At 50.0% G+C, this 26298-nt stretch overlaps 1 protein-coding gene across 1 annotated transcript; it reads right to left on the bottom strand.

The window, feature by feature from the left end:
* Positions 1 to 1637: 1637 nt before the first annotated feature.
* Positions 1638 to 23622, bottom strand: Idh2 (isocitrate dehydrogenase (NADP(+)) 2). Its single transcript, XM_052714428.1, has 11 exons — positions 23426 to 23622; positions 11198 to 11289; positions 8367 to 8532; positions 6603 to 6763; positions 6376 to 6519; positions 5723 to 5859; positions 5393 to 5544; positions 3252 to 3364; positions 3027 to 3124; positions 2750 to 2842; positions 1638 to 2335 (listed from the first exon to the last, which is right to left on the bottom strand). Exons 1-11 carry the CDS (start codon positions 23538 to 23540, stop codon positions 2248 to 2250), a joined length of 1359 nt encoding a protein of 452 aa, XP_052570388.1. The 5' UTR covers positions 23541 to 23622; the 3' UTR covers positions 1638 to 2247.
* Positions 23623 to 26298: the final 2676 nt, after the last annotated feature.

Genomic DNA, 26298 nt, shown 5'->3' with positions numbered 1-26298 from the left:
TGTTTTGTTTTGCTTTTGATTTTTGAGACAGGCTCTTCAAACTCCTGGTGATCTTTCAACCTCGGCCTCCCATGTGCTGGGATTACAGGCATGCACTGTTCTACCAAATATTCCCACTCTGAGGTTAGTTGCATCTGCAAATATGAAACCTGTGCCTAGGGGCTGGGTAGTCAGTTAAGAGCACTTGCTGCTTTTCCAGAGGGTCCAATTCCCACCACCCACATGGCTGCTCATATCTGTTTCTAACTAACTCCAGTTCGAGGGGATCCAGTGTCCTGACCTCAGCAGGCCCTGTATGCACGTGGTACACAGAAACACATACAGGGTGAAACGCCCATACACATAAAATAGTAAAATAAAAGGGTTTTAAAACCCATGGCTAGGGCTGAGGATGAGGCTTGGTTGGTAAGAGTTCTTGCCTGCCGTGCAGGAGGCCCTGGCTTTGACCCCCAGCATAAACAGTATTCAAGTCCCAGCATTCAAGAGGTGGAGACAGGAGGCTAAGGAGTTCAAGGTCATCCTCAACTACATAAGCAATTTGAGACCAGTCTAGGATATGTAAGACCAATTTTTTAAAAAAGGGTGGGGCGGGTGATGGGTGCCTGAGAATACAGCTTAGTAATAAAATGCTTGCCTAGCTAAATTCAGTTCCCAGCACGGCTCAAAAACTGCTCTGGACACAGAGAGCTGACTTTAATAAAGTTACCCGGCAGGACCAACAAGCAGAAAGAGAAATCACTGCCCGAGGACGGTGCTTGCAATGGATGTACGTATGGCTTGGAGCAGCTTTTCAACACCTTGCTTTTTGTTTGTTTGTTTTTTGTTTTTCTACTTTTTTTTTTTTTTTTTTTTGGTTTTTCAAGACAGGATTTCTCTGTGTAGCTTTGTGCCCTTCCTGGAACTCACTTGGTAGCCCAGGCTGGCCTCGAACTCACAGAGATCCGCCTGGCTCTGCCTCCCGAGTGCTGGGATTAAAGGCGTGCGCCACCACCGCCCGGCTTTGTTTTTGTTTTTCTTTTTTTTTTTTTTTTTTTTTGGTTTTTTGAGACAGGGTTTCTCTGTGTAGCTTTGCGCCTTTCCTGGAACTCACTTGGTAGTCCAGGCTGGCCTCGAACTCACAGAGATCCGCCTGGCTCTGCCTCCCGAGTGCTGGGATTAAAGGCGTGCGCCACCACCGCCCGGCTGTTTTTGTTTTTCAAGACAGAGTTTCTCTTATGTAGTTTTGGTGCCTTTCCTGGAACTCACTCTGTAGCCCAGGCTGGCCTCGAACTCACAGAGATCCGCCTGCCTCTGCCTGCTTTTATAGTTGTACCAAAGCAGTGAAGACGAGCCTGAGGCTCCATATACACAGACCTCAGAAAGCCTGGGCAGCCCTGCAATAAAGGACCTGGGAGGGTCTGTTTTTAAGAGTATAACAGGGCAAATAAAGCCCAGCACACTAGCACAGGCCTTTAATCCCAGCCCTCGGGAAGCAGACACGCGTAGACCTTTGTGAGATCAAGACCAGCCTGATCCATACAGTGAGTTCCAAACTAGCCAAAGCTACACAGTGAGACCTCGTCTCAAAGAAAGAAAGAAAAGAATAGGGCTGGGGATGCAGTGGTGGAATGCTTCCTTAGTATATACAAAACACCGAGTCTCAGCACTACAAAAGGTGCACATGTTAATAATAATTACAGTATCACAAAGTGATAATCCCTAGACGGAAGGGATCCTGCTTGGGGATTCTGTGAGCCTCTGCCCCTAGGCCCCAGCTGCCTCCCGCTCAGGGACAAAGACTGCAGACAATTCTGTGAAGAATCCAGGGCCTGCCTTACCCCAAAACTCTAGTAACTCAGGCAGCTTCTGTAGAGCACATGAGGCCCACAGGCTGCCTTGGGCCTCTAGCTGACCTATTAACAGCCGAAGGCACCCCAACCCTGTCCCTGGGGCGCCCTGCCAGCTGCTTCCTCCCACTCAGGGACAAACACAGCAAGACGGTTTTGCAAAGAGCCTTTTAGTAGCTAAATATGGCACCATGTGATTCAGAGCAATATAAATTACAGTATGCAAAACACACTGGCTGGCTGAGGTAAAGCACACCATTCTTGCCTCGTGTCCACCATGAGGGGAAGCCGCTCACATAGTTTAAAAAAAAATCTCCATCATAGAAAAAATGTCCCCTAGAAAGGCCACCAGAGAGAGTGGCTGTGGGGCTCACCCTCTACCATGTATGGAACACCCACTGCAGTTAGGCTGTGTCTGCCCCTACTGCTTGCCCAGAGCTCGGTCCAGGTTGCTCTTAATGGTGTCCAGGAAGTCCGTGGTGTTCAGGAAATGTTCATTCAGCTTCACACTGCCAAGAGAACATTGGGAGCGACTCAGGCCTGAAGGCCGTCAACCAAGCCCTTACCAGGCACATCAGACCTCAGGCATCAGAATGGCCATCTCATGCCACCAGGCACAGGTCCAAGTTTTCCAGTAGCCCACTGCCAGAGGGCCACAGTGAATTTAGCAGAAACTTAAGAGTGACAAGCCGCTGACATAGGTCTCGGGAGAGAAGCCGGGAGACAGTTGGAGAAGAGATTGAAGAAACAGGGCGACTGCCGGTGGGGACCACCTCAGGAGGCGCGGCCTGAGCCATTGCTCAGGACTTGTTCTGCCCCAAACCCTAGGCAGCTATGCTGACTCATGAGAGGGACCCTAAGCGGGGTCCCCTGGCTTCCTCCCACCTGCTGAGGTCTCAGGCCCTGTATCCCAAAGCACACACTTGCTGAGGCCATGGATGCAGCCAGCCAGGTCCTTGGTCATTGCTCCGCTCTCCACAGTCTCTACACACACCTTCTCCAGGGTCTGTGCAAACCTGCAGGGAATGTGGCGGTGAGGCCCCAGGCATGCTGGGCAGAACCACGGGCAGCATGCTGGGCAGGACCACGGGCAGCATGCTGGGCAGGACCACGGGCGGCATGCTGGGCAGGACCACGGGCGGCATGCTGGGTAGGACCACGGGCGGCATGCAGCTGCTCAACTTCTCCCCATGTGCTCACCTGATGAGGTCCTGGTTCCCATCCAGCTTCCCGCGATGCTCTAGACCCCGTGTCCAGGCAAAGATGCTGGCGATAGGGTTGGTACTGGTGGGTCGTCCCTGGGGACAGGCCATGGGATCAACAGCTGAGCCCCCGATGGAGTTATCCACCTTTAGACCGACAGATCAGGCGCATCCTCCCAGCCACCAGATCCAATGGGCACTGGATCTTGAGGTGCACACTCACCTTCTGGTGCTCTCGGTAATGGCGGGTGACGGTCCCATGGGCAGCCTCAGCCTCAATTGTCTTCCCATCAGGACAGACCAGCACAGACGTCATCAGGCCGAGGGAGCCAAAGCCTGCGGGTGGGCAGATGTCCCCTCAAGGGTATGCTTCAGCTCCAGACCCTTCATCTTAGACTGGAATGCCTTCTCATCTTCTGACCCCCATTCCCAGCCCACTGCAGCTGAGAGGACCATACAGGCCTCACAGGCAGCTAGCTGTCATCCATGTGCTAACGTCCCTCTGTGTGCTCCCTTCCCAGACCGCACAGCCTGGGGCTGTCAGTCTTGCGGCCCCCAGAAGGCCATTTCAAGCAGAAACAAGCTGCCCTCATCTATTTGGCAACCCTCACAGTTTCTGCTGCTGTGAGGCTACTTTCAAACTTTACTTCCAAATGTCCCCCAGATCCAGATTTCAGCTGGAATGCCTGTTGTCAAGGACCCTGGGGAATCAAAAAACTCCCCCAGACCCACAAGGAATGGGCAGGCTCAAAAGTGGGCCCATTACAGAAGGAAAAGATTCAGCTCAGATTTCATTTTTCACATTTATTTGCTTTTATTTTGTGTAGGGGACGGTGCACACGTGCCCAAGTAGAGGTCAGAGGACGGCTTGCAAGAGTCTGTTTCCTCCACCATGTAGGTTCTAGGGATCGAACTCAAGCTGTCGAGCTTGGTGGAAGTGCCTACACTCGCTGAGCCATCTCAAGAGCTCTTTTCCTGCCTTGTTTTATTTTTGCTTATCCTGGAATTCACTATTTAACCCAAGCTGGCCTCGAACTCACAGCCATCTGCCCACCTCAGCCTCCTGAGTGCTGAGATCACAAGCGTGAGCCCCTGTGCCCAGCATCCCGCACTCCTTTCTATTGGAACAGCCTTGTCCCACACCAGTCACAGGGACAGAGATAGGCAGATCCCCTGGACGCAGCAGCCAGCTAGTTTAAATTCTAGTTCACTGAAAAAACCGTCTCAAAAAATAAGAGAGAGGGAAGACAAGACAGCTCCGCTGGTGAAGGCTCCTGTCACCAACCCTGACGGCCTGAGGTCAGCCTCTGGGACCCACGTGGTGGAAGGACAGAAGCACCTCCTGCAAGGTGTCCTCCCAGCCCCACGCATGTGCTGCAGCGTACGCACGCACGCACGCACGCACGCACGCACGCACGCGCACAAATAAAGAAAGGCAGCTCAGGAGGAGAGCGCTTGCCTGACTCTCATGAGGACCTGTGTAGAATGCCCAGTACTGCCAGACAAGACAGATAAAAATGAATTCACAAACATTTTTAGATGGGGTCTATTATGTAGCTCTGGCTGTCCTAAAACTCACTATGTCCTCGAACTCACAGAGATCCAGTTGCCTCTGTTCATAATGCCACCGTGCCTGACCTTATAAATGTAATTTTTAAAAAAATATATTGGGGCTGGAGAGATGGCTCAGTGGTTAAGAGCACTTGACTGCTCTTCCAGAGGTCCTGAGTTCAATTCCCAGCAACCACGTGGTGGCTCACAACTGTCTGTAATGGGATCAGATTCTGGTGTGCATGAAGACACAACACTCATATATATAAAATACAATACATATGTATTTTATATGTATATATATGTGTGTGTGTGTATATATATATGTATATATATAATAAGATGGAGCACAATAGAAGACACCTAAAACCAACTTCTGGCCTCCACGGGGGAACACACACACACACACACACACCTCTAGATGACTCTTTGAGGAGTCCACACTCACGCTCTTGGGTGTATCTTTTTGTTTGTTTGTTTTGTTTTCAAGACAGGGTTTCTCTGTATAACAGCTCTGGATGTCCTGGAATTCATTTTGTAGATCATTTTGTAGGCTGGCCTCGAACTCAGAGATCTGCCTGCCTCTGCCTCCCAAGTGCTGGGATTAAAAGCGTGTGCCACTCGGCCCAGTCTAAGTTGGATGTATCTTACAGAAATTCTCCCCAAGAGCCTCTCTTTCACTTAACCCTGTGCTTACAATCATATTGAAATTTTTAAAATAATAATAATAATAGTAATAATAATAATAATAAAAAGTCACTCCAGCCATGGAATACCAACAGTTCCTCCCTCCGGAAGTTCATCCCAGCATACCTTGGGCCAGGATGTCAGACTGTACATCTCCATCATAGTTCTTGCAGGCCCACACAAAGCCACCTGAAGACTTGAGCACCTGGGCCACCATGTCGTCGATGAGCCGATGCTCGTACCAGATCTTATTCTTGTCAAAGTCAGTCTTATAGTGCCTGGGAGCAAAAGGGCTTGTTTCGGGGAGCGGACAGGAGGCTGGCAGCTTCAGGACCCCTCCCTGAACCTCAAAGCTGAACCAAGCACACCGGGAGCACAACCTCCCCAGGTGGAGTAGGGATGGCGCAGGGGAGCTGGGAGGCTGTGGTGCCCTCAGAAAGCGCCAGAGGCTGTTACTTGTCAAAGATCTCCTGGAAGATGTCCTTGAAACGCCCGTCATAGGCCTTCAGAATGGTGTTCTTGGTGCTCAAGTAGAGCGGCCACTTCTTCTGGATAGAGTACTGGAAGCAGCTGTGCGCAAAGCCCGAAATGGACTGTGGGGAGAGCGGGCATAGCATGGCCCCCAGCCTGAGGACTGCCAGTCTTGCCCATGGTCCCAGGGCCAGGGCCAACACCATCTCCATAAGACTCCTCAACCCCTACCACCATGGAGTGAGACCCTGTTGCTTCGGCTGGCCCATCTTCTCCCTCCAGATTTTTGGGAACACAGACCCCTACCACCAACTTCACTTTGGACAGCTCTCTCTACCTCACAATTCCTAGACCTCACAGCGGGTGCAGGCCTGGGTGTAGATCTGGTTAAGCTGCCTACGGCTAGGGCTGGGTTTGACCATGTGTCTCCAACTTCTCCAATTAGAGCCGTTCTCTATGGCCATCTGTGATTGGGTCAACGGTGGTCATGTGACCCAATCGAGGCCGGCGCAAGCATGCGCTCTTTCCTGGTCTCTTCCATCTCTCCCAGGTATGAGAATGAGGCCAACGGAAGTAAAGAAAGCTACAGAATGGCGGAGATGGAGATGAGCTGGGGAGGAGGCTGGCCAGGGCCTTACCTCGTCGGTGTTGTACATCCCCATGCCCACGCCACCGGCAGGGAAGTTGTACACCTCCCACTCCTTGGCACTGCCGCCGTCCTTCGGGGTGAAGACCATCTTGAACGTGCCAGCTCGATCTACCACAAAGTCTGTGGCCTTGTACTGCAGAGAACAGGTAGTTCGAGCCAGGGCTTCCCATGGGGAGCATGAGTCAACAGACTTGACTGTCTCCAAGCCCGGCCTACCTGGTCGCCGTGGGCGTGCCTGCCAATGGTGATGGGCTTGGTCCAGCCAGGGACAAGGCGGGGGATGTTTTTGCAGATGATCGGCTCTCTGAAGACGGTTCCCCCAAGGATGTTCCGGATAGTTCCATTAGGGCTCTTCCACATTTTCTTCAGCTTGAACTCTGTGAGGACAGAGATAAGACAGACCCATCACAGAGCCACCAGAATGCACCCCGAGCCCAAACACAGCCAGACAGGGGGCCCAGATATTATCCTGGAGAAGGTAGAAGGGTCTAGAGCAGTCGTTCTCAACCTGTGGGTCTCGACCCCTTTACGGTTCACCTGAGAACCATCGGAAAACACAGGTATTTACATTATGACTCACAAGAGCAAAATTGCAGTTAGGAAGCAGCAACGAAAATAATTTAATGGGTGGGGGAGTCACCACAACAGGAGGACCTGCATTAAAGGATGGCAGCATTAGGAAGGTTGAGAACCGGTGGTCTAGAGTATAAACCCGTGGCCCCTGGAATCAACCAGTTGTGACTGAGGCTTGCAACGGGCCTTAGCCTGAGCTGTGAAATGAAATCACCAAGTGTGCTGGGTTCTCACTAAATGAGTCGTCTGTAAAGTGCCCGGAACACTGCCTGGTCGCCATTTTCCCAGGTCCACACCGAGGTTACTCAGCAAAGAGAAAGGGCAGCTTCCCTCGACCCCATCCTGCCCAAGACACTAAGACGTTGTCCGTAAGAGAATGAGCTACAGACCCCAGCACCAGGCTGCAGATGCAGTTCTGTGACGCAATGCTTGTCTAGCATGCACAAGGGCCTCAGTTTTTCTCTAAGGACTTTCACTCGCATTTTTTTTTTTTTTTTTTAATTCTAGGATTTAGGAACATCAAGGAAAAGAGCTCAGGACTAAAACTCACTCCCATGTGCTATAGGCAGGTGGTCTAGAGACGGCTGATGTTTCTTGAGTTTCTCTCTGTTGTTGTTTTGCAGAGCTGGGGATTGAACCCAGGGCCTTATGCATGCTAAGCAAGTACTCCACCACGGGAGCCACACCCCCAGCTCTGAAGACCATCTGGAATGCTTGTTCCTAGCTTCTTCATGCTGCAGAAATTAGGAAGGAAAAGTCCTAAACCATATTCTCCTGTTGTTGTTTTTGAAGCTTAGGGACCATTGCATTGGCGTTTAAGAGAAAAATAACAAGACAGGCAGGCTGTCGATCTCAGCAGCGGCCAGAAGAAGGGATATGGAAAAAGGAGGAGAAGGCCATGGTGGGTACAGTGAGGTGCTTAAGCAGTCACATGGCAAAGGAGAGGGGGTTTTAGAAGAGTGAAAACGTGAAGAGTTCCAGGGAAAGCAAGTTTGGCCTGTAGCCAGCCCTGCAGCGTCAGGATACCCACCCTCCCCCAGCTTCCACACAGCCTCTGAAGACCAGCCTGCCAACAGGCCAGAGGTCAGAAGGCCAGGCTGTTAAAGACCTTCACCACAGCGAGAGCGCCAGCCCTGCCTCCTTCCTCCCTGTAACTGCCGATGCCTGTCACTGGTGTAAGCCATGCACCACAAGGGGGCTACCCTCCTGGCCTGGCCGAGAACATGAGGCTGGTCCCCAATCACACCTCCCGCAGCGGCACCATAGTGACCTCAAAGGTCATGCTGCACAGCAGGCCCTCTCAGCAAGATTGGACTGACCTTTCAGTCCCCATCACCCCAACCCAGGCTCCAAGTGAAATCAGCCTCAGGACGCTGCCAGCCTCTGTGACCCCACCACACCTCATACCTTCCACACGAGCCTCATCAGGGGTGATTGTGGCACACTTGACAGCCACATTGTACTTCTGGGTGGCCAGCGCAGAGTCGATGGTGACCTGGTCATTGGTCTGGTCACGGTGTGGAAGGCCGAGGTCAAAATACTTGAGCTGGACGTCCACGTGAGGCAGGATGAGCTAGGGAAGAGAGCCCGAGCGAAGTGTCAAGCCAGAAGACTGACTTGGGCAGGATGACAAGGCATGAGAGGTCACGGGAGGGAGCCATTCCTCAGCAAGGCAGAGGTGGCAGGAGGCTGAGTGCTGAGAGGTAAGCCGCACTGGGTTCCGCAGAAGGGAGCCAGGTGTGAGCATCTCCTGCTACTCTAGTGACCCATCAAGTCAGCTAAACCCCAAGTCTATAATACAGTGGGGTCCCCCTTCTCCTCCTAGTGATCTGCGATCTTAACAGGGAAGGGGCAGCTTCAGCCAGACATGGTGACACACACCTGCAATCCCAGCACTTGGGAGGCTGAGGAAAGAAGATCAGGAGTTTGGGACCAGCCTGGGCTACACAGTTAAGACTTGTCTCTGGCTGGAGAGATGGCTCAGTAATTAAGAGTGTGTCTTGCTCCTGCAGAGGGCCCAAGTTCAACTCCCAGAAGCCACATCAGGGAACCACCTGTAACTCCAGCTCCAGAGAATCTGCCACCTCTGGCCACTGTGGGAACTGGCATACCCACACATAGGTATACACACTTACACATAATTAAAAATAAGTATTTATTTATTTATTTGTTTATTTACTTATTTTGAGACAGGGTCTCACTGTGTAGTCCTGGCTGGCCGGGAACTCACAGAGATCCACCTGCCTCTGCCTCCTGAGTGCTGGGATGAAAGGCGTGCGCCACCATGCCCAGTGCATGTATGACTGTTTTGCTTGCATGTATGTCTGTCCACATGCGTGCCTGGTACCTATGAAGATCAGAAGAGGGTATTGGATCCCCTGGAACTGAAGTTATGGACGGTTGTGAACCGCCATGTCAGTGATGGAAATTGAACCTGAGTCTTCCGAAAGGACAACAAATGTTCTCAATGGCTGTGCCATCTCTCCAGCCCTGCTAAAATATATTTAAAAAATAAAATAAAATAAAATAAAAAAGCCCTGTCTTACAGGCAGGTATGGCTGCATATGACTTTGTAATTCCTGATTCAAAGATCTGAAGTAGAGGACCACTGTGAGTTTGAGACCAGCCTGGGATGTAGAGTGAGACTTTGGCTTAAAAAAGAAAAAAAATTAAAGGAGGTAGGGGAGCTGGAGAGATGGCTCAGGGGTTAAGAACACTTGCTTCTCTTATAAAAGGCCTGGGTTCAGTTCCCAGCACCCACATGACAACTCACAACCACCCATAACTCCAGTTCCAGGGAATCCGACACCTTCTTCTGACCTATGAGGGCACCAGGCACATGTGTGGTACACACACATACATGAAGACAAAACATCTATACACACAAAATAAACCAATCTCAAATAACTTTTTAATTAAAAAAAGCTGGAGTGATGGCTCAGTGGTTAGAAGCCACTTGCTACAAAATCGTGAGCAGCAATTTGGATTCCAGCACCCACAGGGCCTCTTGTACATGCTTGTAAGCCCAGATCTGGGAGAGACAGGAGGACCGCTGAGGCTTGCTGGCTTCCAGCCTTCCAGAGAAAACACAGGCTCCAGTCCAGGGAGAGACTGCCCCAGCGCACTAGTGGAGGGTGACAGGACACCAAACACCCTTTCCTGACCCCTGTGCACACACACAAATTAATTTTTATTATGTCTATTATTTATTGTGTGGGTAGGTGTGGAGGTGTGCGTGTGCCATGGCTAGTGTGTGGAGAGCAGAAGACGACTTGTAGCAATATGTCCTTTCCTTTCTCCATGTGGGTCTTGGGGATTGAAATTACATCAGGCTTGGGTCCAGTGGTGGTGGTGGTGGTGGTGGCAGCGGCAGCGGCGGCGGCGGCAGCGCACACCTTTAATCCTGACACTCAGGAGGCAGAGACAGGCAGATCTCTGTGAGTTCGAGGCTAGCTTAGTCTAGAGAGCGAGTTCCAGGACAGCCAGGGCAGTTATACAGTGAAACCCAGCCTCAAAAAACAAAAAACCAAACAAACAAATAAAACCCAAACATCTTCAGGCTTGTCAGCAAGTACCTTTACCCACTGGACCATCTTGCCAGCCCCCAATTTCTTTTCTTTTTTTAAAGAACAGATTTGTGATCGATAGGTGTCTCGGTGGGTAAAGGCACTTACTGCCAAGCCTGGCAATTTGAGTCTAATCCCCGGGGCTCACAGGGTAGACGAGAATCAACAAGTCCCCTGGCCTCCACCTGTGCGCCACGGCACACTCATGTTCGCCAACAACAAACAAACAAATGTAATAAAAAGCTTTCAAGCCGGGCGGTGGTGGCGCACACCTTTAATCCCAGCACTCGGGAGACAGAGCCAGGCAGATCTCTGTGAGTTCGAGGCCAGCCTGGGCTACCAAATGAGTTCCAGGAAAGGCACAAAGCTACACAGAGAAACCCTGTCTCAAAAAAACAAAAAACAAACAAACAAACAAAAGCTTTCAAATGAAAAAGAAAGATTTGAAAAGCTTGCACATTTCAGCACCAGTGAAGCTCAGGACAGGTACTGGCCGACAGCAAAAACCTAACAACTACTAATGTTGTTAACATGAGGAGGGTGGGGCGGAAAGTAAAAAGGACTGCTGTCTACCAGGGAACCATGGGACTCATGCGGACCTGAAACCTTGTAGGACTGACGGTCTACTTGCTGCCCACTGGCGGGGTGTGTGTGTGTGTGTGTGTGTGCTACCTTCTCCTTGATGAACTGCCAGATGATTCGGGTCATCTCATCGCCATCCATCTCCACCACTGGCTTCTCCACCTTGATCCTCTTGCCAGCATCTGGAAATGGGCACATAGCACGTCACATCCAAAGGCTCCAAGAGCCCAACAACCGCCCCCTCTCCTGCTTTCGAGACCTGCATTCACACATGGAGGATGGCTGTATAGAGCTAACCCGTCACACCCAGCGTAAGGGGCTGGGGGCAGCCTGGCCAGCCAGATCCTCTCCCCTTGGAAACTGAAGAGACCAACAGAGAACCACAGCCAGCTGGGCCTACCCGGTCCAGCACCAAGTCAGGGGAAGATTGTCCAGGGTTCCTGCCCACAAATCCTCAGGTGGACAGACTCACCACTTCTCCAAGTCTCGGCTCTTTGCTTTCCCTGTGTGTCCTTCCAATACAATCCTCTCAAAGACACTAAGCTTGACTTGTCTGCAAGCTTCGAGCTCTCAAAAGCCTGAAGCCAGGAGAGGCATGTGCAGACCACAGAGAGAGCCCAAGATGTATCTGACAACAGACCAAGCCTGCTTGTTCCAATCACCATCTCATTGCACAGCAACCCCAAGGAGAGCATCCCTGCTGTGGGATGTTCTGTATGGCAAATGTGTTGCTGATTAGTCAATAAATAAAACACTGATTGGCCATTGGCTAGGCAGGAAGTGTAGGCGGGACAAGGAGGAGAATAAAGCAGGGAAGTGGAAGGCTGGGTCAGAGAGACACTGCCAGCCGCCATGATGACAAACAGCTTGTGAAGATGCCGGTAAGCCATGAGCCACATGGCAAGGTATAGATTTATGGAAATGGATTAATTTAAGATATAAGAACAGTTAGCAAGAAGCCTGCCACGGCCATACAGTTTGTAACCAATATAAGTCTCTGTGTTACTTGGTCGGGTCTGAGCGGTTGTGGGACTGGCAGGTGAAAAAGATTTGTCCTGACTGTGGGCCAGGCAGGAAAACTCAAGCTACACATCCCCAGTGCCATCTTGTTTTTTGGTCGGTTGGTTGGTTGGTAGGTTGGTTGGTAGGCTCCTGACCTCTCTGTATAGCCAGGGATGACCTTGAATGTCTGATCTTCCTGCCTCAACTTCCTCGGGTCCGGGGTTACCTGCCTGCACTACCACACTAGCTTATTTGTTTTTGCACGGCATCTGGATATGTAGCCCAGGCTGGCCTGACAGTCACTATTTGACCAGGCTAGCCTCAAGCTCATGACCCTTTTGCCTTCACTTCCCAAATACTAAGATTACAGGTGCATACTACAATACTCATCACTTCCATTTTCTTTATTTATTTTTCTTTAGTAATTTTTACAAACATTGTTATGTGCATTGGTGTTTTGTCTGCATGTACGTCTGTGTGAGGGTGTCAGATCCTCTGGAACTGGAGTTATAGGCAGTTGCAAGCTCCCATGTGAGTGCTAGGAATTGAACCTGGGTCTTTTGGAGCAGCAGCTGGTGTTCTTAACCTCTGAGCCATCTCTCCAGACCCTCATGACATTTTAAAGATGAGGAAGTTGAGGGTCAGAGATGCTCGGCTTATTGCCTCAGGTTACAGAGAAGGAACACAACAAAGCCCAGAGGACTTGGGCCTTCCTCTCTGGGAACACAGGCTTATGGCACCTGAGAAGGGAACTCAGCCTCTGCTGGGTCAAGCAGACTTGGGTGAGTCGGTCATTCTAGAGAAAGTACCATAACCCCACCAACGGCAGGCAAGACGGCTCAACAGATAAAGGAGCTTGTCACCAAGACCAACAACCTGAGTTCAATCTCTAGAACCCAAATACTGGGAGAGAACCAACTTGTCCAAGTTGTTCTCTGACCTACACACACACACACACACACACACACAAATAAATGTTAATTTTTTTAAACATTTATTTGTTTATGTGTATGAGTGTTTTGCCTGCATGTATGTATATGCACCACATGCATGCAGTGCCTGAGAAGATCAGAAAGGGCATTAGATTGCCTGGAACAGGAGCTATGCATGGCTGTGAGCTGCCATGTGGGTGCTGAGAACCAAACCCAGGCCTCTGTATGAACAGTAAGTGTTCCCAACTGCTGACTCATCTCTCCAGCTCCTTAAAAATATGTTTTAAAGTACCTCAACAAACTGGCTTCAGGCTCAGTTGATATAATGCTTGTCTAGCGTGCATGAAGCCTTGGGCTCAATCCCCAACATCCCATAAACTGGAAGTGGTGGCAAGCACCAGTAATCCCAGCACTCCCAGGAGTCGGTAACTTCAAGTTAAGTTCGATATCATCCTTAACAACATAGTAAGTTCGAGGCCAGCCTGGAATACCTTAAAGTTTGTCTGAAAAGAAGGAAGAAAAGAAAAGCCTAATCGGCCTTAAACAAATCATTGCCCCACGACACACCTCAGTTCTGACTCACAACACCCTTGAATGTAAACCTCATCCAAAGGGAGCAAAGCGGTTCACTGCCCAAAGACATGCAAATGATTTTGTACAATAAAGAGAGAGAACCTTAGCGACTATTTAGGGAGAAAAGGGAGAGTTAGGGAGTGTGGTTGCTGTCGGGTCCCTAGTTCACTGTAGCCTGTCCTTGTGGGTCAGATGCCAGGAAGCCAAAAGCACAGACATGAACTAGCCCTCTCCCTGGGGACTAAAGGCAGAGATGGCTGACTCCATTACCATACCCATGATGCCTTCAACCCAAACCACAGATTTCTTTCACTTTGGTCTGAAGCTTTAGTGAGAAGGGCCTGAGAGAGTCTGCTGGGCAGAACTTGCTTAGCTTCTAGACAGCTCTTCTGAGAGTTAATTTAAAGACAGCTTGTCAGATGTTTTTAAACATTCCAAGCTATGTCATAAGCCAGTTCTCAGAGTCTCGACCTCAGCAGCAGCTGCCACAGCCCTATGCCAGCTTTGATGTGGTGCCACACCCCTCAGCAGGGGACGGGGTCAAAGTCACCATTACACCCTGGTGTACATGGGAGTGTTAATGGAATTAGAGAACACAAAAGGGCCTATCTATTCACATAGCAACCTGGTGCTAAGTAAACACCACTGACACCGGGATATGGTGTGGAAGATGTGGAAGCACCCAGGGAGGGAGGGTGAGAGAACAGGTAACAGAGCAAACACTGTTGTCCACTCCAGGTCGCTGAGGCTTCCCAGAGGAGCTGGCAGGGACCTGTCCAAGCCAGCTAGGCCCTTTTGGTTGCCCTAAAATTTGATGTCCTGTCCCTCCCCACAAAGACAGACCCCAGAGCCTTGTATACTCACCCCAAACTCTCATCCACTGAACTACACGCCTAGGGTGGTTTGAATAAGAGTGGCCCCCATAGGCTCATATATTTGAATGCTTAGTCATCAGGGACTGGCACTATTTGAGAAGGATTAGGAGGTGTGGCCTTGTTAGAGGAAGTGAGTCACTGGAGGTGAGCTTTGAGGTTTCAAAAACCATGTCAGGCCCAATCTCTCTTTCTCAGCCTACAATGAGGATGTAGCTGCTAACTACTTCTGTGCCTCGCCTGCCTGCCTCCCTGCCATGATGACAATGCATTAAGCCCCTAAAACTGTAAGCAAGCCCCTCTAAATTTTTTTTTAAATGTAGTTCTAGAATTTTTTGTTTGTTTGTTTTGTTTTTTGAGACAGGGTTTCTCTGTGTAGCCCTGTCTGTCCTGGAACTCACTCTGTAGACCAGGCTGACTTCAAACTCAGAGTTCTACCTGCCTCTGCCTCCCAGAGTGCTGGGATTAAAAGTGTGTGCCATTGTGGCTCTGTTCCTTTTTTTTTTCTCTCTTATTTGGGGCCAAAGATTGAACTCAAGGCCTCATCCGTGTTATTAAGCAGGCCCTCTACCCCATCCATTAGTAGATTTTTGTTGTTGTTGTTGCTTGGTTTGGGTTTTGATTTGGGGAGGACAGGGTCTTACTGTAAAGCTCAAGCTTTAACTCTTTCTGTATCCCAGGATGACCACAAATACAAAGTCTTGCTGCCTCTGTCTCCTGAGTATTGGGATTACCGGCATCAATACCACCATGCCTGGTTCAGGTAGTGGTATTTTTTGTTTTGTTTTGAGACAGGGTTTCTCTGTGTAGCTTTGGAGCCTGTCCTGGATCTCGCTCTGTAGAGCAGGCTGGCTTCGAACTCACAGAGATCCTCCTGCCTCTGCCTCCCAAGTGCTGGGATTAAAGGCATGCGCCACCACCGCCCGGCTGGTATTTTTTAAATATCCATTGGTGACAAATGATTTTAAAAATCAGGAGAGGGGGGCTGGAGAGATGGCTCAGCAGTTAAGAGCATCTAGCTGCTCTTCCAGAGGTCCTGAGTTCAATTCCCAGCAACCACATGGTGGCTCACAACCATCTACAATGAGATCTGGCACTTGATACACACGGTACATGTATAAGCATACATGCAGGTAAAGCACTCATAAACATAAAACAATCTTTCTTGTTTAGATCAGGAGGTGCTGGGGAGGTGGCTCAGAGGGTAAGAGTACATACTTTTCTTCCAGAGGATTTGAGTTATTTCCCAGGACCCATTTCAGGCAGCTCACAACCTCCTATAAGGATTAGTATGTGCTCAATACCCCTACATAGATACATAATTCAAAATAAAATAAATCTTAAAAAAAATCATGAGTGGGGTTGGGAATGTAACTCAGCTGGTAGAGTGCTTGCCTAGAATTCACAAGCCCCAAGTTCAGCCTTCAGGACCAAATAAACTGGGTTTGCAGGATCAGAAACTCAAGGTCATCCTTGACTACATATAGAATTCAAAACCAGCCTGGGCTCCAAATGACCCCACCTCAACCAACAAGCCAACCAGGAGAGATCGCTTCTCAGCCTTTTAGTTAGGATCAAGTGTAAACTGTCGGGGAGTTGAACTGGGTGTGATGCTGTACTCCTGTGATCTCAGCCCTCAGGAGGCTGAGGCAAGAGCACTTCCTGGAAATGCGCTCAATGGTACAGCATTTGCACAGCCTGGGCAAAGCCCTGGGTTCCATCAGCAGTACTGCCAAAATAAATAAATAAACAAGCAAACCAAGGGAACAAAAGCCAGGGTCAAATTCAAAGCAAGAACTGGAAACAGATGCTTGCACACCCACATTCGCTGCAACATCATTCACAAGAACCAAAAGGTGGTGTCTAGCGATGAGTGAATGAATAAACAAAATATGGTCTGCACATCCGTGAAATATTATTCAGATTGAGAAGGAAGAAAAAGAAAAGAAAGAAAAGCCTGTCACATGCTACAACATAGGTGAGCCCTAAGGACAGCATATAACACAGACTGACCGTTATGCCAGGAGGGGTGGCGCACGCCTTCAGTTCCAGCACTCAGGAGGCAGAGGCAGGCCAATCTCTGTGAGTCTGAGGCCGGCCTGGGCTACAAAACATTCCAGGACAGCCAGGACTGTTACACAGAGAAACTCTGTCTCAAAAGAAAAAAAGAAAGCAAACAAAACGAAAAACCAAAGACAAATACTGTAGGATTCTACTTTCATGGGTGCCTAGAACAGTGGTTTCTACTTCCATGGGTGCCTAGAACAGTGGTTTGCCACCTTCCTTTTTTTTTTTTTTTTTTTCAAGACAGGGTTTCTCTGTGTAGTTTTGGTGCCTGTCCTGGATCTTGCTCTGTAGACCAGGTGGGCCTCGAACTCACAGAGATCTGCCTGGCTGGCTCCGCCTCCCAAGTGCTGGGATTAAAGGCGTGCGCCACCACCGCCTGGAGGTTCTCAACCTTCCTAATGCTGCGATACTTTTAATACAGTTCCTCATGTTGTGGTAACCCCCCCAGTTATAAAATTATTTTAATTACTACATCATAACTGTAATTTTGCTATTGTTATGAATCATAATGTAAATATTTTTGGAGATAGGGGTCAAGACCTACAGGTTGAGAACAGCTGGCCTAGACCATTAAGCACAATGTGGGGGGCGGGGTTAATTAAGGGAGGAGGAAATAGAAAGTTACTGTTTCATAGATACAGAGTTTCAGTCTTGCAAGAGGAAAAGGTTCTGCAGATGGCTGGGGCTGACGGCTTCATAGTAACAACGCTGACCCGCTGCTGAAGTGAGTGGATCGTGTAAGGGCATGTGGGTACAAACGATCAAGAAACACTGTATGGATGTGTGAAGTTGTCAAAGAATCAATTTTAAAATTCCGTTAAAATAATAAAAAAGAAATTACCAAAAAATAAATAAAAGATATTCCAGGGCCAGAGATAGCCCAGCCTAACCACTGAGTTCAATCCCTGGATTCTACCTGGTGGGCAGAAAGGATCAACTCCTGCAAGTTGTCCTCTGATATACCGGTGCTTCGGCAGGCGCGCGCACACACACACACACACACACACACACACACACACACACACACACAAAATCAATGTGAAAAAAGATATTCTAAAAAGGAAAGCTTGTCGAAGTTACACACACACACACACACAAAATCAATGTGAAAAAAGATATTCTAAAAAGGAAAGCTTGTCGAAGTTACACACACACACACACACACACACACACACACACACACACACACAAAATCAATGTGAAAAAAGATATTCTAAAAAGGAAAGCTTGTCGGGGTTAATATTTTAACCAAAATAAAAATAGTAAGAATTTAAACGCCGTCCCCCCAAACACACACAAATCACAGCCTGTCCTGAAGAATGACTTACCCCTGACACAGTGAGCGAGCATTCACTACGAGCAAGGAGAGCCAGCCTGAGCGAGGGCCTCCCTGTTCCAGGCCTGGCCTGCACCCTCTAGAGCACCCCAGGTGGTGGGGATTTGAGACTTTTTTCTGTTGTTTAGTTTTGCAAACAAACCATGCTCTGCCTGTCTCAAAGAGACAAGGAGTGATAAACCATCTAAACCACAAGTAATGGGCTAGGGCTGCCTACCACAGGAGATTAAGAATCCAAATTCAAAACCCCAGAATCAAAAGAGCAAGACTCAGTAGGTGTCTGTCACACAGTGGTAAACTGTAAGACATACTCAAATAAGGTGGAAAGGGAGGGCCAAAACCCAAGGTTGACCTCTGACCTCCACAATGTATACCATAGCTTCTGTGCCCGTGTAGAGGGGAGAGGAAGAGAAGATGTGTCATTAAAGCACAAACATCAACATCCAAGCCTTTCTGAAAACTTCCAAAGCAACAGCCACTGAATCTCCCGAGGGCCTGGGTTCCATGTCCAGCATTGCAAAAGATAAACAAATAAAACAGGGGGCTGAAGAGATGGCTCAGAAGTTGAGAGCACTTGCTGTACTCCTGGGATCTGAGCTTGATTCCCAGCACCCACATCTGTCAGCTCATTACACCTGGAACTCTAGCTGTGGGGGATCCAACGCCCTCTACTGGCCTCAGAGGCACCAGCACATGCATGGCACACACACAAATAAATATTTAGGGGTTGGAGAGATGGCTCAACAATTGAGAGCACTTGATGCTCTTGGAGAGGACACAAGTTTGATTCCCAGCACCCATATGGTGGCTCACAACCATCTGTAACTCCAGTTCCAGGGGATCTGACTCCCTCATCTGTCCTCCACAGACACCAGACATGCATAATGCACATGGTGTACATACAAGCAAGCATCAGCAAACATAAAATAAAGATAATCTTAAATAAAAAAAAAAATCTGTAAAAAAAAAAAAAAAAACAACCAACATACACCTGATTGCAGTACACATTGTGAAATCCTGCAGAACTTTCCTTTCCACTCAAAATTTAAAAAAAAAAAATCAAAGTCCTCAAAAGTGGCCTAGGGGTTGAGGGTGTGGCCCAGGTGGCAAGCTCATGTCTTCCAGTGCAAGACATTTATATGACTGTCAACACCAAAATAAAAGGGAGGAGAAGAAACTGGGGGGTGTGACTCAGTAGAGGGCTTGCCTTGCATACACAAGCCCGGGATTACATAAACTGGGGGGTGTGACTCAGTAGAGGGCTTGCCTTGCATACACAAGCCCGGGATTACATAAACTGAGCATATGTGTACAGCTGTAATCCCAGGATGTAGGAGGGTGGAGGAAGAGGGAATCAGAAGTTCAAGATCATCCTCAGCAACAGAGAGAGTTCAAAGCTAGCCTGAGAAACATGAGACCATATGTGTAAGATCATGAATTGGAACCAGAAACTGCCCCTCCACCACAGTGCTGAGATGGGATGGCTAAAAGATGATGGGACCTATTAAAAGATGGCACTAACGGTGAGGGAAATGATGGTACAGGACGGAGCCCTCAAAGCTATTTGTCCATGCTCCTATCCTACTGAGGAAGAAAGTAAATGAGGACACAGTGAGCCCCCCTTCTCCGTAAGGGATATACTCCAGTACCCACAGTGGCACCCGAAACTGTGAATAGTGGAGTAGTTCCAAACTCCCAGTGTAATGTACTTTCTCCTGTACGTACATACTATGATAACATTGACCCTACAAATCAGGCATAGTTAATGATTAACAGTAACTAAAAAAATAGAACAAGCATAGTAATACACTCTAAGTTACATGAATGTGTTACCTTAAAAAAAAAAAAATCCTGCCACTGCCACACACTTCATCTCCTGTTCATCACACAGCGCGAGCAGCCTTGGCACCTGCAAGTCCCTCCCCGCCCCACTCTCTCTGATATCTAGAGAGTCGGCTTCCTCCCCTGCTCGGACTTCATTCATTTGGGTCTTTTCTGCCTGCCCCATTCAAACTTCCCATACACCTCGCATCTTGCATCTTTTTTTTTTTTTTTTTTTTTTTTTTGGTTTTTCGAGACAGGGTTTCTCTGTGCAGCTTTGGAGATTGTCCTGGAACTCACAGCGATCCGCCTGGCTCTGCCTCCCAAGTGCTGGGATTAAAGGCGTGCGCCACCACCGCCCGACTACCTCGTACCTTCTCAATTTAGCTCTTTCAGCACTACGTCTGTTTACTCTGTGCACACACATGCACTGCCCTGTACCTTTGGAGGTCAGAGGACGACTGGACAACTTGTGGGAGTCCATTCTCTCCTTCCACCACGTGGGTCCTGGGTGTCAAACTCAGGTCACCAGCCTCGGCATTCGGTGCCTTTGGCCACCGTGCATCTTTCTGACCCTTCTCATTAGGTCATTACTCTGTGTCACACTGGTCAACTACCTTAATGCCTGTTCCCTTCACAACAGAGTTAAAGCCCACAGACAGAACGCTTCTCCACTCCTATCCCAGCTCTGTCCCCTACACCTTGCATGGCATCTGGCCATAAAAGGAATATAATCTGCTAACAGTATCAGCGAAAAATAAGTGTACATCAGGGCTGCCTGGGCTCACTTTCTGTTGTGATGAATGTGCTCTTCCCCTTCCCACAGACCAGGGCCACTGCCACACATAAGCAGGGAACTCTCTCATGTGGTGGGCACCCTGCCCAGAGCAGCTCACAGAGTAGAAGAGTATGTGTAATCTGGGCTGGAGGTGTGACCCGGTGATGGAAGGCTTGCCTGACATCTGTGAATTCCTGGGTTGGGGCTCCCGCACTGGGGGGAGGGGTTGTACCCTGGTATCAAGGCACATGCCTATAATCCTACCTACTCAGAAGGTGGAGGCAGGAAGTTCACAAATTTTAAAGCTAGCCAGAATGATTTAGCGAGACTGGCTCAAAATAACGTTTAGAAAGAGCTGGAGGCTGCAAGTCATGTGTGAGGCCCTGACACATTTTACACAGTATAAACTCCAAAGCAAGCCACAGGGCCTGGCTTCATACAACAAGGAGCTGGTCCCTGAGCCTACCACAGAGGAAGTAGAATGAGCCCAAGAGGGCCCAGCTAGGGTGGAAACTTGGGGGCAGCCAAGTCTTTCCAGAGCAGTGGGTCTCAACCTTCCTAATGCTCAGACTCTTTAACATAGTCCTTCATGTTGTGATGACCCCCTAGCCATAACATTATTTTGGTGCTACTTCACAACTGTCATTTTGCCACTGTTATGAATCGTAATATAAATATCTGTTATGCAACCCCAAAGGGTCCCGACCTACAGGTTGAGACCTGTTCTAGAGCAACCTACAGGTTGAGACCTGTTCTAGACCACTGTTCTAGAGCATTTCCCCTCAAAACCTACTGAGTCAAACACTAACACCCAAACCAACTCTGGGGTAAGCTGTGCTGGGCGTGGACAGCTGTGGGACTTCTCTGAAGTGGCTGAAACAAGGCTCAGGGCAAAAAAGATGAGAACTGACTCCTGGGTCTGCACAACTTGATGAAAGGCCTGTGAGATGGCGGGTAAAGTTAGAAGGAAAAGGCCAACTCCACAGGGTTGTCCTCTGACCTCCATACACGTACTGTAACATGCACACGTGCGCATGCACACATCATATCTATCTCTCTCTTTCTCTCACACACACACATAATAAATAACAAAGCTTAAAAAAAACATTTGATAATCAGCCATTGAATAATTTATTCTGGGATCTGAGACACTTGGGATTGCTCGTCCCTTCCAAGTGTGCAGGGCTAGCAGGACACCTTATGAATGTTATTAAGGTGACGAGCTGACCACGTTTCTTCATCTTGAAAGTTAAGATGAGGAAATGACAAAGTTTCTAGCCTGGAGCAATAAAGGGAGTCTACCTAAGTGCTTGTCCCAGACCTTCCCAAGTTCTGACTTCTCAGAGCTGCCAGCAAGGAGTTACTAGAGGATACAGAGAGAAAGAAATGCATGCAGAACTGTGGGGCAGCAAAGACACAGCATGGTTTTGTCGTTTTGTTTTTGCTTTTTAAGCAACACCACACTTGGAGACCTTTGGGAAGAACCTTCCACTGGCTGCTTTTTAAAATGTATATCCAACTTTAGGATCCCAAAGTAATCTTGTTTTCTTGTTAGTGTGGTTTCTCGGGGTAGTTTTTGTTTGTTTTATTTTTATCATTAACGCAGACACCCCCCCCCCCAAAAAAAAGGGAAAAGGTGAAAAAGAAAAAGAGCACTGGATGCCTCTAACTTCGACCATATTTTGATGCAGGCCTGCCGTATGAGGCCGGAGACACTTGACCGGCTTTCAGGACTCAGAGACAGATCCCAGAAGCACAAAAGCAGAAATGTCCCTTTCTCCTTGGCAAAGGGGAGGGTCAGGGGCCCCGCCCTCTCCCTCCTCCTGGCCCCCAGCTCCAGTCAGCTGCTCTCACACTCAGTTAAAGATTACCATTCTAGCCAGAACAAGCCCCATGGCGAGACCCACCCCCTCTTCCTCATTCTCTTGGCTAACCCCAAGGGGCTTTGGGCCAGGTCAGGATAGAATTTCCGTGGCAACAGGCATCAAAAAAAAAAGGCCACCAAGTGCTCTACATTGTTCCCTGTCTTTTGTAGCAGGGCGCTGAGTAGCTGGGGTGTAGAAGATGCCCACATGCCAGGCCGGGCAGCCTGTTGGTAACGGAGACTCCAGCTAAACCCTGCTTATTCTGCCTCGAGATGCACCTTCCGGTTTAAGAAGGAACCCGAAGGCAAGCGATGCAGACCTCGAGGGAACGTCTGGCTGCAGAAAATGACAAAGTGCATGCACAGCCTGCTCTCCACAGCTTGTATGCCAGGCAGGACCGACCCGGACGCGGCGCGTGGCGGGCCCAGCAAGAAAAGGCCAGGACAAGGGCTGGACTGAGCCTCCGAGGCAGCGGAGGGTGGGGGAGTGGCAGCCAAACAAAAGCGGGAAAAATAGAAGGACATTCCTCCAGCTGTCGAGTAAAGGTTCCCAAAATAGCTGACGTGGGCCTGCTGAAGAGGAGGGACCAGAGTGAGCGGGGATTGGAGCGAAGGGGAAGTGGAGGCCTCTCCTCCTCCTCGCCTTTGTCTGAGCCGGGACCGCGAGGTGACCCTCCCCTGCCTAGGGCAACAGCAGGCCGCTCCCTCCTCTCCCGGCTGCTTGTCCCCCTCCCAGGGTGCAGAGCAGCCCCACTCCGCGCCCAGGCACCCCCCCCCCCAAAACACTCCTCCGGAATACCTGCTGAGCCCCAGCCCTGATGGGACCCGGCAATCATGCCCCAGGCCACCAGCTGCCACTGTGCCCTACGCCCCAACCCCTGCGCCTGCAGCAGCCTGGGGGCGCCAAGGGCGGGTGCCCCGAACGAGGCCACCGCCCGGCCCTTTGCGACCCGCACACCGCTGTTCCCCGGCCGCCGGCGTGTTGCTAGTAGCGCTCCGGGGTCCCCCTCCCGGGACGTCGCCACGTCGCAGCGCTGCACGGCCCCCACCCCCACCCCCGGTGCGGCACTCACAGTGGCGCCGTGGCTGCTCCGGCCAGCTGGGGACAGTCAGGGCGGCGGGTGCCCAGGCCCGCGCCGGGCCCGGGGCTCTGCAGAGCGAGTGCACGGCCCGCAGGTAGCCGGCCATCCCGAACAGGCGAGGTCCGAGCGCGCCGCTGCACCAGGCTGTGCGGCGGGGACTCGGCTGGCCCGGGTAGCCGGGACCCAACCGGGGCGGAGCTGCGGAGCCCGCCGCCCCATTGGGTCTCACCCGGGAGAAGGCGGGTCCAGGGCCGGGGCAGGAGCCTGCCCGCCACCTTTGGGCCTGTTCCAGAGCCCCGGGCGCTTCAGCGCTGAGCCCGCGCTTTCTGGGTGCCTCAGTCCAACCCCGAAGCGTCAGGAGCCAGAGAGACTCATTTGGGCCGCGGGGGGGTCACAGTCGTCCCCCCCCCGCGCGCGCCCGCTTCCACCAGGATGTCAGTGGTGGACACGTCGCCTTAAATCCCCTGCGTCCTTCGAGTTTGGCTGACTGATCGGCTGGCCGAGGCGCATTCGTCTAGCCGATTGACAAGTTTTGCGCTCTTGAGCCAAGGCCATGGCATCTAGGGTCTCCTCCAGGTGGTTGGGTGGACTAACCAGGATCGAGAGTTGAAATTTCGAGTGCGGTGGAGGCAAGAGGATCCTGAGTTCTGCTCAGGAGTTCAAGGCCAGCCTGGGCTATATGAGACCCTGTCACAAAAACAAAACAAAGCAAAAGTTTGAAATCCCCCTTTTGTTCCTTACTAGACAGGACTTCTAGCCCCAGAGTCCCTCAGCATGGCCAGAATCTGCTTCCCCTGAGCCTAAGAGTGCTGCCAGGAGACTTCCGTGCCATTATGTGTGTAAAAGGTTTGAAGTGCGGGCACCCTTCACAGCACAACCGCTGTTCGAGTTCATTACATTCTATGGCAGTAGGTACGCAGTCCTGAACGACAGCCCATATTTCCTATATCCTAGGCAAAGGTCCAGCCACCCTGCGGCCCAACAGCTCCCGTTTTGCTTGCTTTGCGTGGAAAAACAAACAAGAAAACTAGCGCAGACAACCTAAATCCATCAGCACCCATTTTCTTGAAGGCTTGGTTTTGTGTCTCAAAATCTTAACAAAGCCACCCCAGCTTTCCCGTCACACCAAAGGAGAGCAACCTTTCTGCCCTGTGCTCCCGGTCCTCACCCCAGCCTCTCTGCCAGGTGGAGCTGGGCCAGGAGAGTGACCTTGAACGGCTAACATCAAAGCTTCCCTCCTGGAGTCTCAGGTTGGCTGAGCTACAGCTTTAGCTCTAGGAGCCAGTAGAGAGAGTGTAGGCCAGGAGAAGCTACTTTGGGTCCCTCCAGAGTCTGAGACCTCAGTCAAAGGAAGGCCTGGTTTGGGGCAGCATGTTCCAGAACAGCGGGTTTCCCAATTCTTTCGCTGGGTTCCCAATTCTCTTGCATAAAATGGTAAAGACCATGGAGGCTGCTGGCTTTGGTCTTCATGCCATCCTGGCAATACCAAGTCCCTGGACTTCCGGATCCACATCTGCAAGGTTGGAGAACAGACCAATCAGATGCAATCTGCCCATACTGCCACTGCTGGAAGGGTGGGCATTGCTATCCATCCCCCGCAAGGGACTTCCTATTTCCCCTACTCAGCAGACAAGGATCTCAGAGGCCCCGCAGGTCACTCCTGCAGCCTCAGTGTGTTGTGGACTCTGAAGTTCATCTGCTGAGGGATCAAAGTGGAGTCTTTGTATTTTTTATAAGCACAGATCAGTTGGGGGCCGTTGAGGCAAGGTCACTTTTTAAACTGCCCCTAGTTGCCTGCTCCAACTCCTTTCCAGCTTTCTCCATACAGTGACTGTAAGGTAGCTCGTGGTAGCAGAGCTCAGAGAGGTTAGGCCCCAGTTCAAAGCCATTATGTCAAGGGGTAGCAGAACTCCAGTTCAAACCCAAATACCTGACTGACAGTCCACTATTCACTTAACTACACAAGAGAGAAACCAGGACCTCTGTTATTCGTGTTAGCAGCTACTGGACATGGTCATTTCTAAAAAAAAATTTGGGGGGGGGGGTGGTTTCAAGACAGGGTTTCTCTGTGTAACAGCCCTGGCTGTCCTGGAACTCACTCTGTAGACCAGGCTGGCTTCAAACTCACAGAGATCCACCTGCCTCTGCCTCCCGAGCGCTGGGATTAAAGGTGTGCACCACCACCGCCCGGCTTTATTATTATTATTATTATTATTATTATTATTATTATTATTTATGTATATTTATGTTTTGATGCATGTATGTCTGTGTACCACATGTGTGCTTGGTGCCCTCAGAGGCCAGAGAGAGTGTGGAATTGGAGTTGGAGATAGTTGGGAACTGTCATGTGGGTGTTAGGAATTGAATCCATGTCCTCTGGAAGGAGTACTCCTAACCTCTGAGTCATCTCTCCAGCCCCACATGGTAACTTTTGACCCTGAAAGTTTTGCCTGTGATGGTATTTAAAGAAAACGGGGTTAGAGTCTGCAATTTGAAGTCAAAGAGTTGGGATACTGGGCGTGTGTGTGTGTGTGTGTGGGTGTGTGTGTGTGTGTGTGCTTGTGTGTGTGTGCTTGTACCTGTGTGTAAGTAGTGGTGTATGCATGCTACATCATGAGTGTGGCAATCAGAAGACAGCCTTGCATGTCAGTCCTCCCACCACCTTATCTGAGGCAGGGTATCTCTTATTTGTTTCTGCTTACAGGCATTCTCCTGCCTCTGTTTCCCATCTCATCACAGAAGCCCTGGCATTCCAGACATGCACTACGGTGCTGGCCTTAGGTGGGTTCCATGGAGTCAGCATGGGTACCCACACTTGTATAACAAGCCCTTTACCCATTGAACCATTCCTCAGCCCCCCTGTT

Source organism: Peromyscus californicus, unplaced genomic scaffold (genome assembly GCF_007827085.1).
Source record: "Peromyscus californicus insignis strain IS unplaced genomic scaffold, ASM782708v3 Scaffold_4__1_contigs__length_199733344, whole genome shotgun sequence".
NCBI classification, from domain to species: domain Eukaryota; kingdom Metazoa; phylum Chordata; class Mammalia; order Rodentia; family Cricetidae; genus Peromyscus; species Peromyscus californicus.
The sequence above is the reverse complement of the archived record's forward strand: the minus strand, read 5'-3'. Positions and strand labels throughout refer to the sequence as shown.

Excerpts from the sequence above, each read along its gene's own strand:
- Idh2 (XM_052714428.1), bottom strand. The coding sequence starts at position 23,540 with ATGGCCGGCTACCTGCGGGCCGTGCACTCGCTCTGCAGAGCCCCGGGC. Across the intron at positions 6,520-6,602 it reads GGCACGCCCACGGCGACCAG|TACAAGGCCACAGACTTTGT; the intron begins GTAGGCCGGGCT and ends TGTTCTCTGCAG. Across the intron at positions 3,365-5,392 it reads GTCTGACATCCTGGCCCAAG|GCTTTGGCTCCCTCGGCCTG; the intron begins GTATGCTGGGAT and ends GCCCACCCGCAG.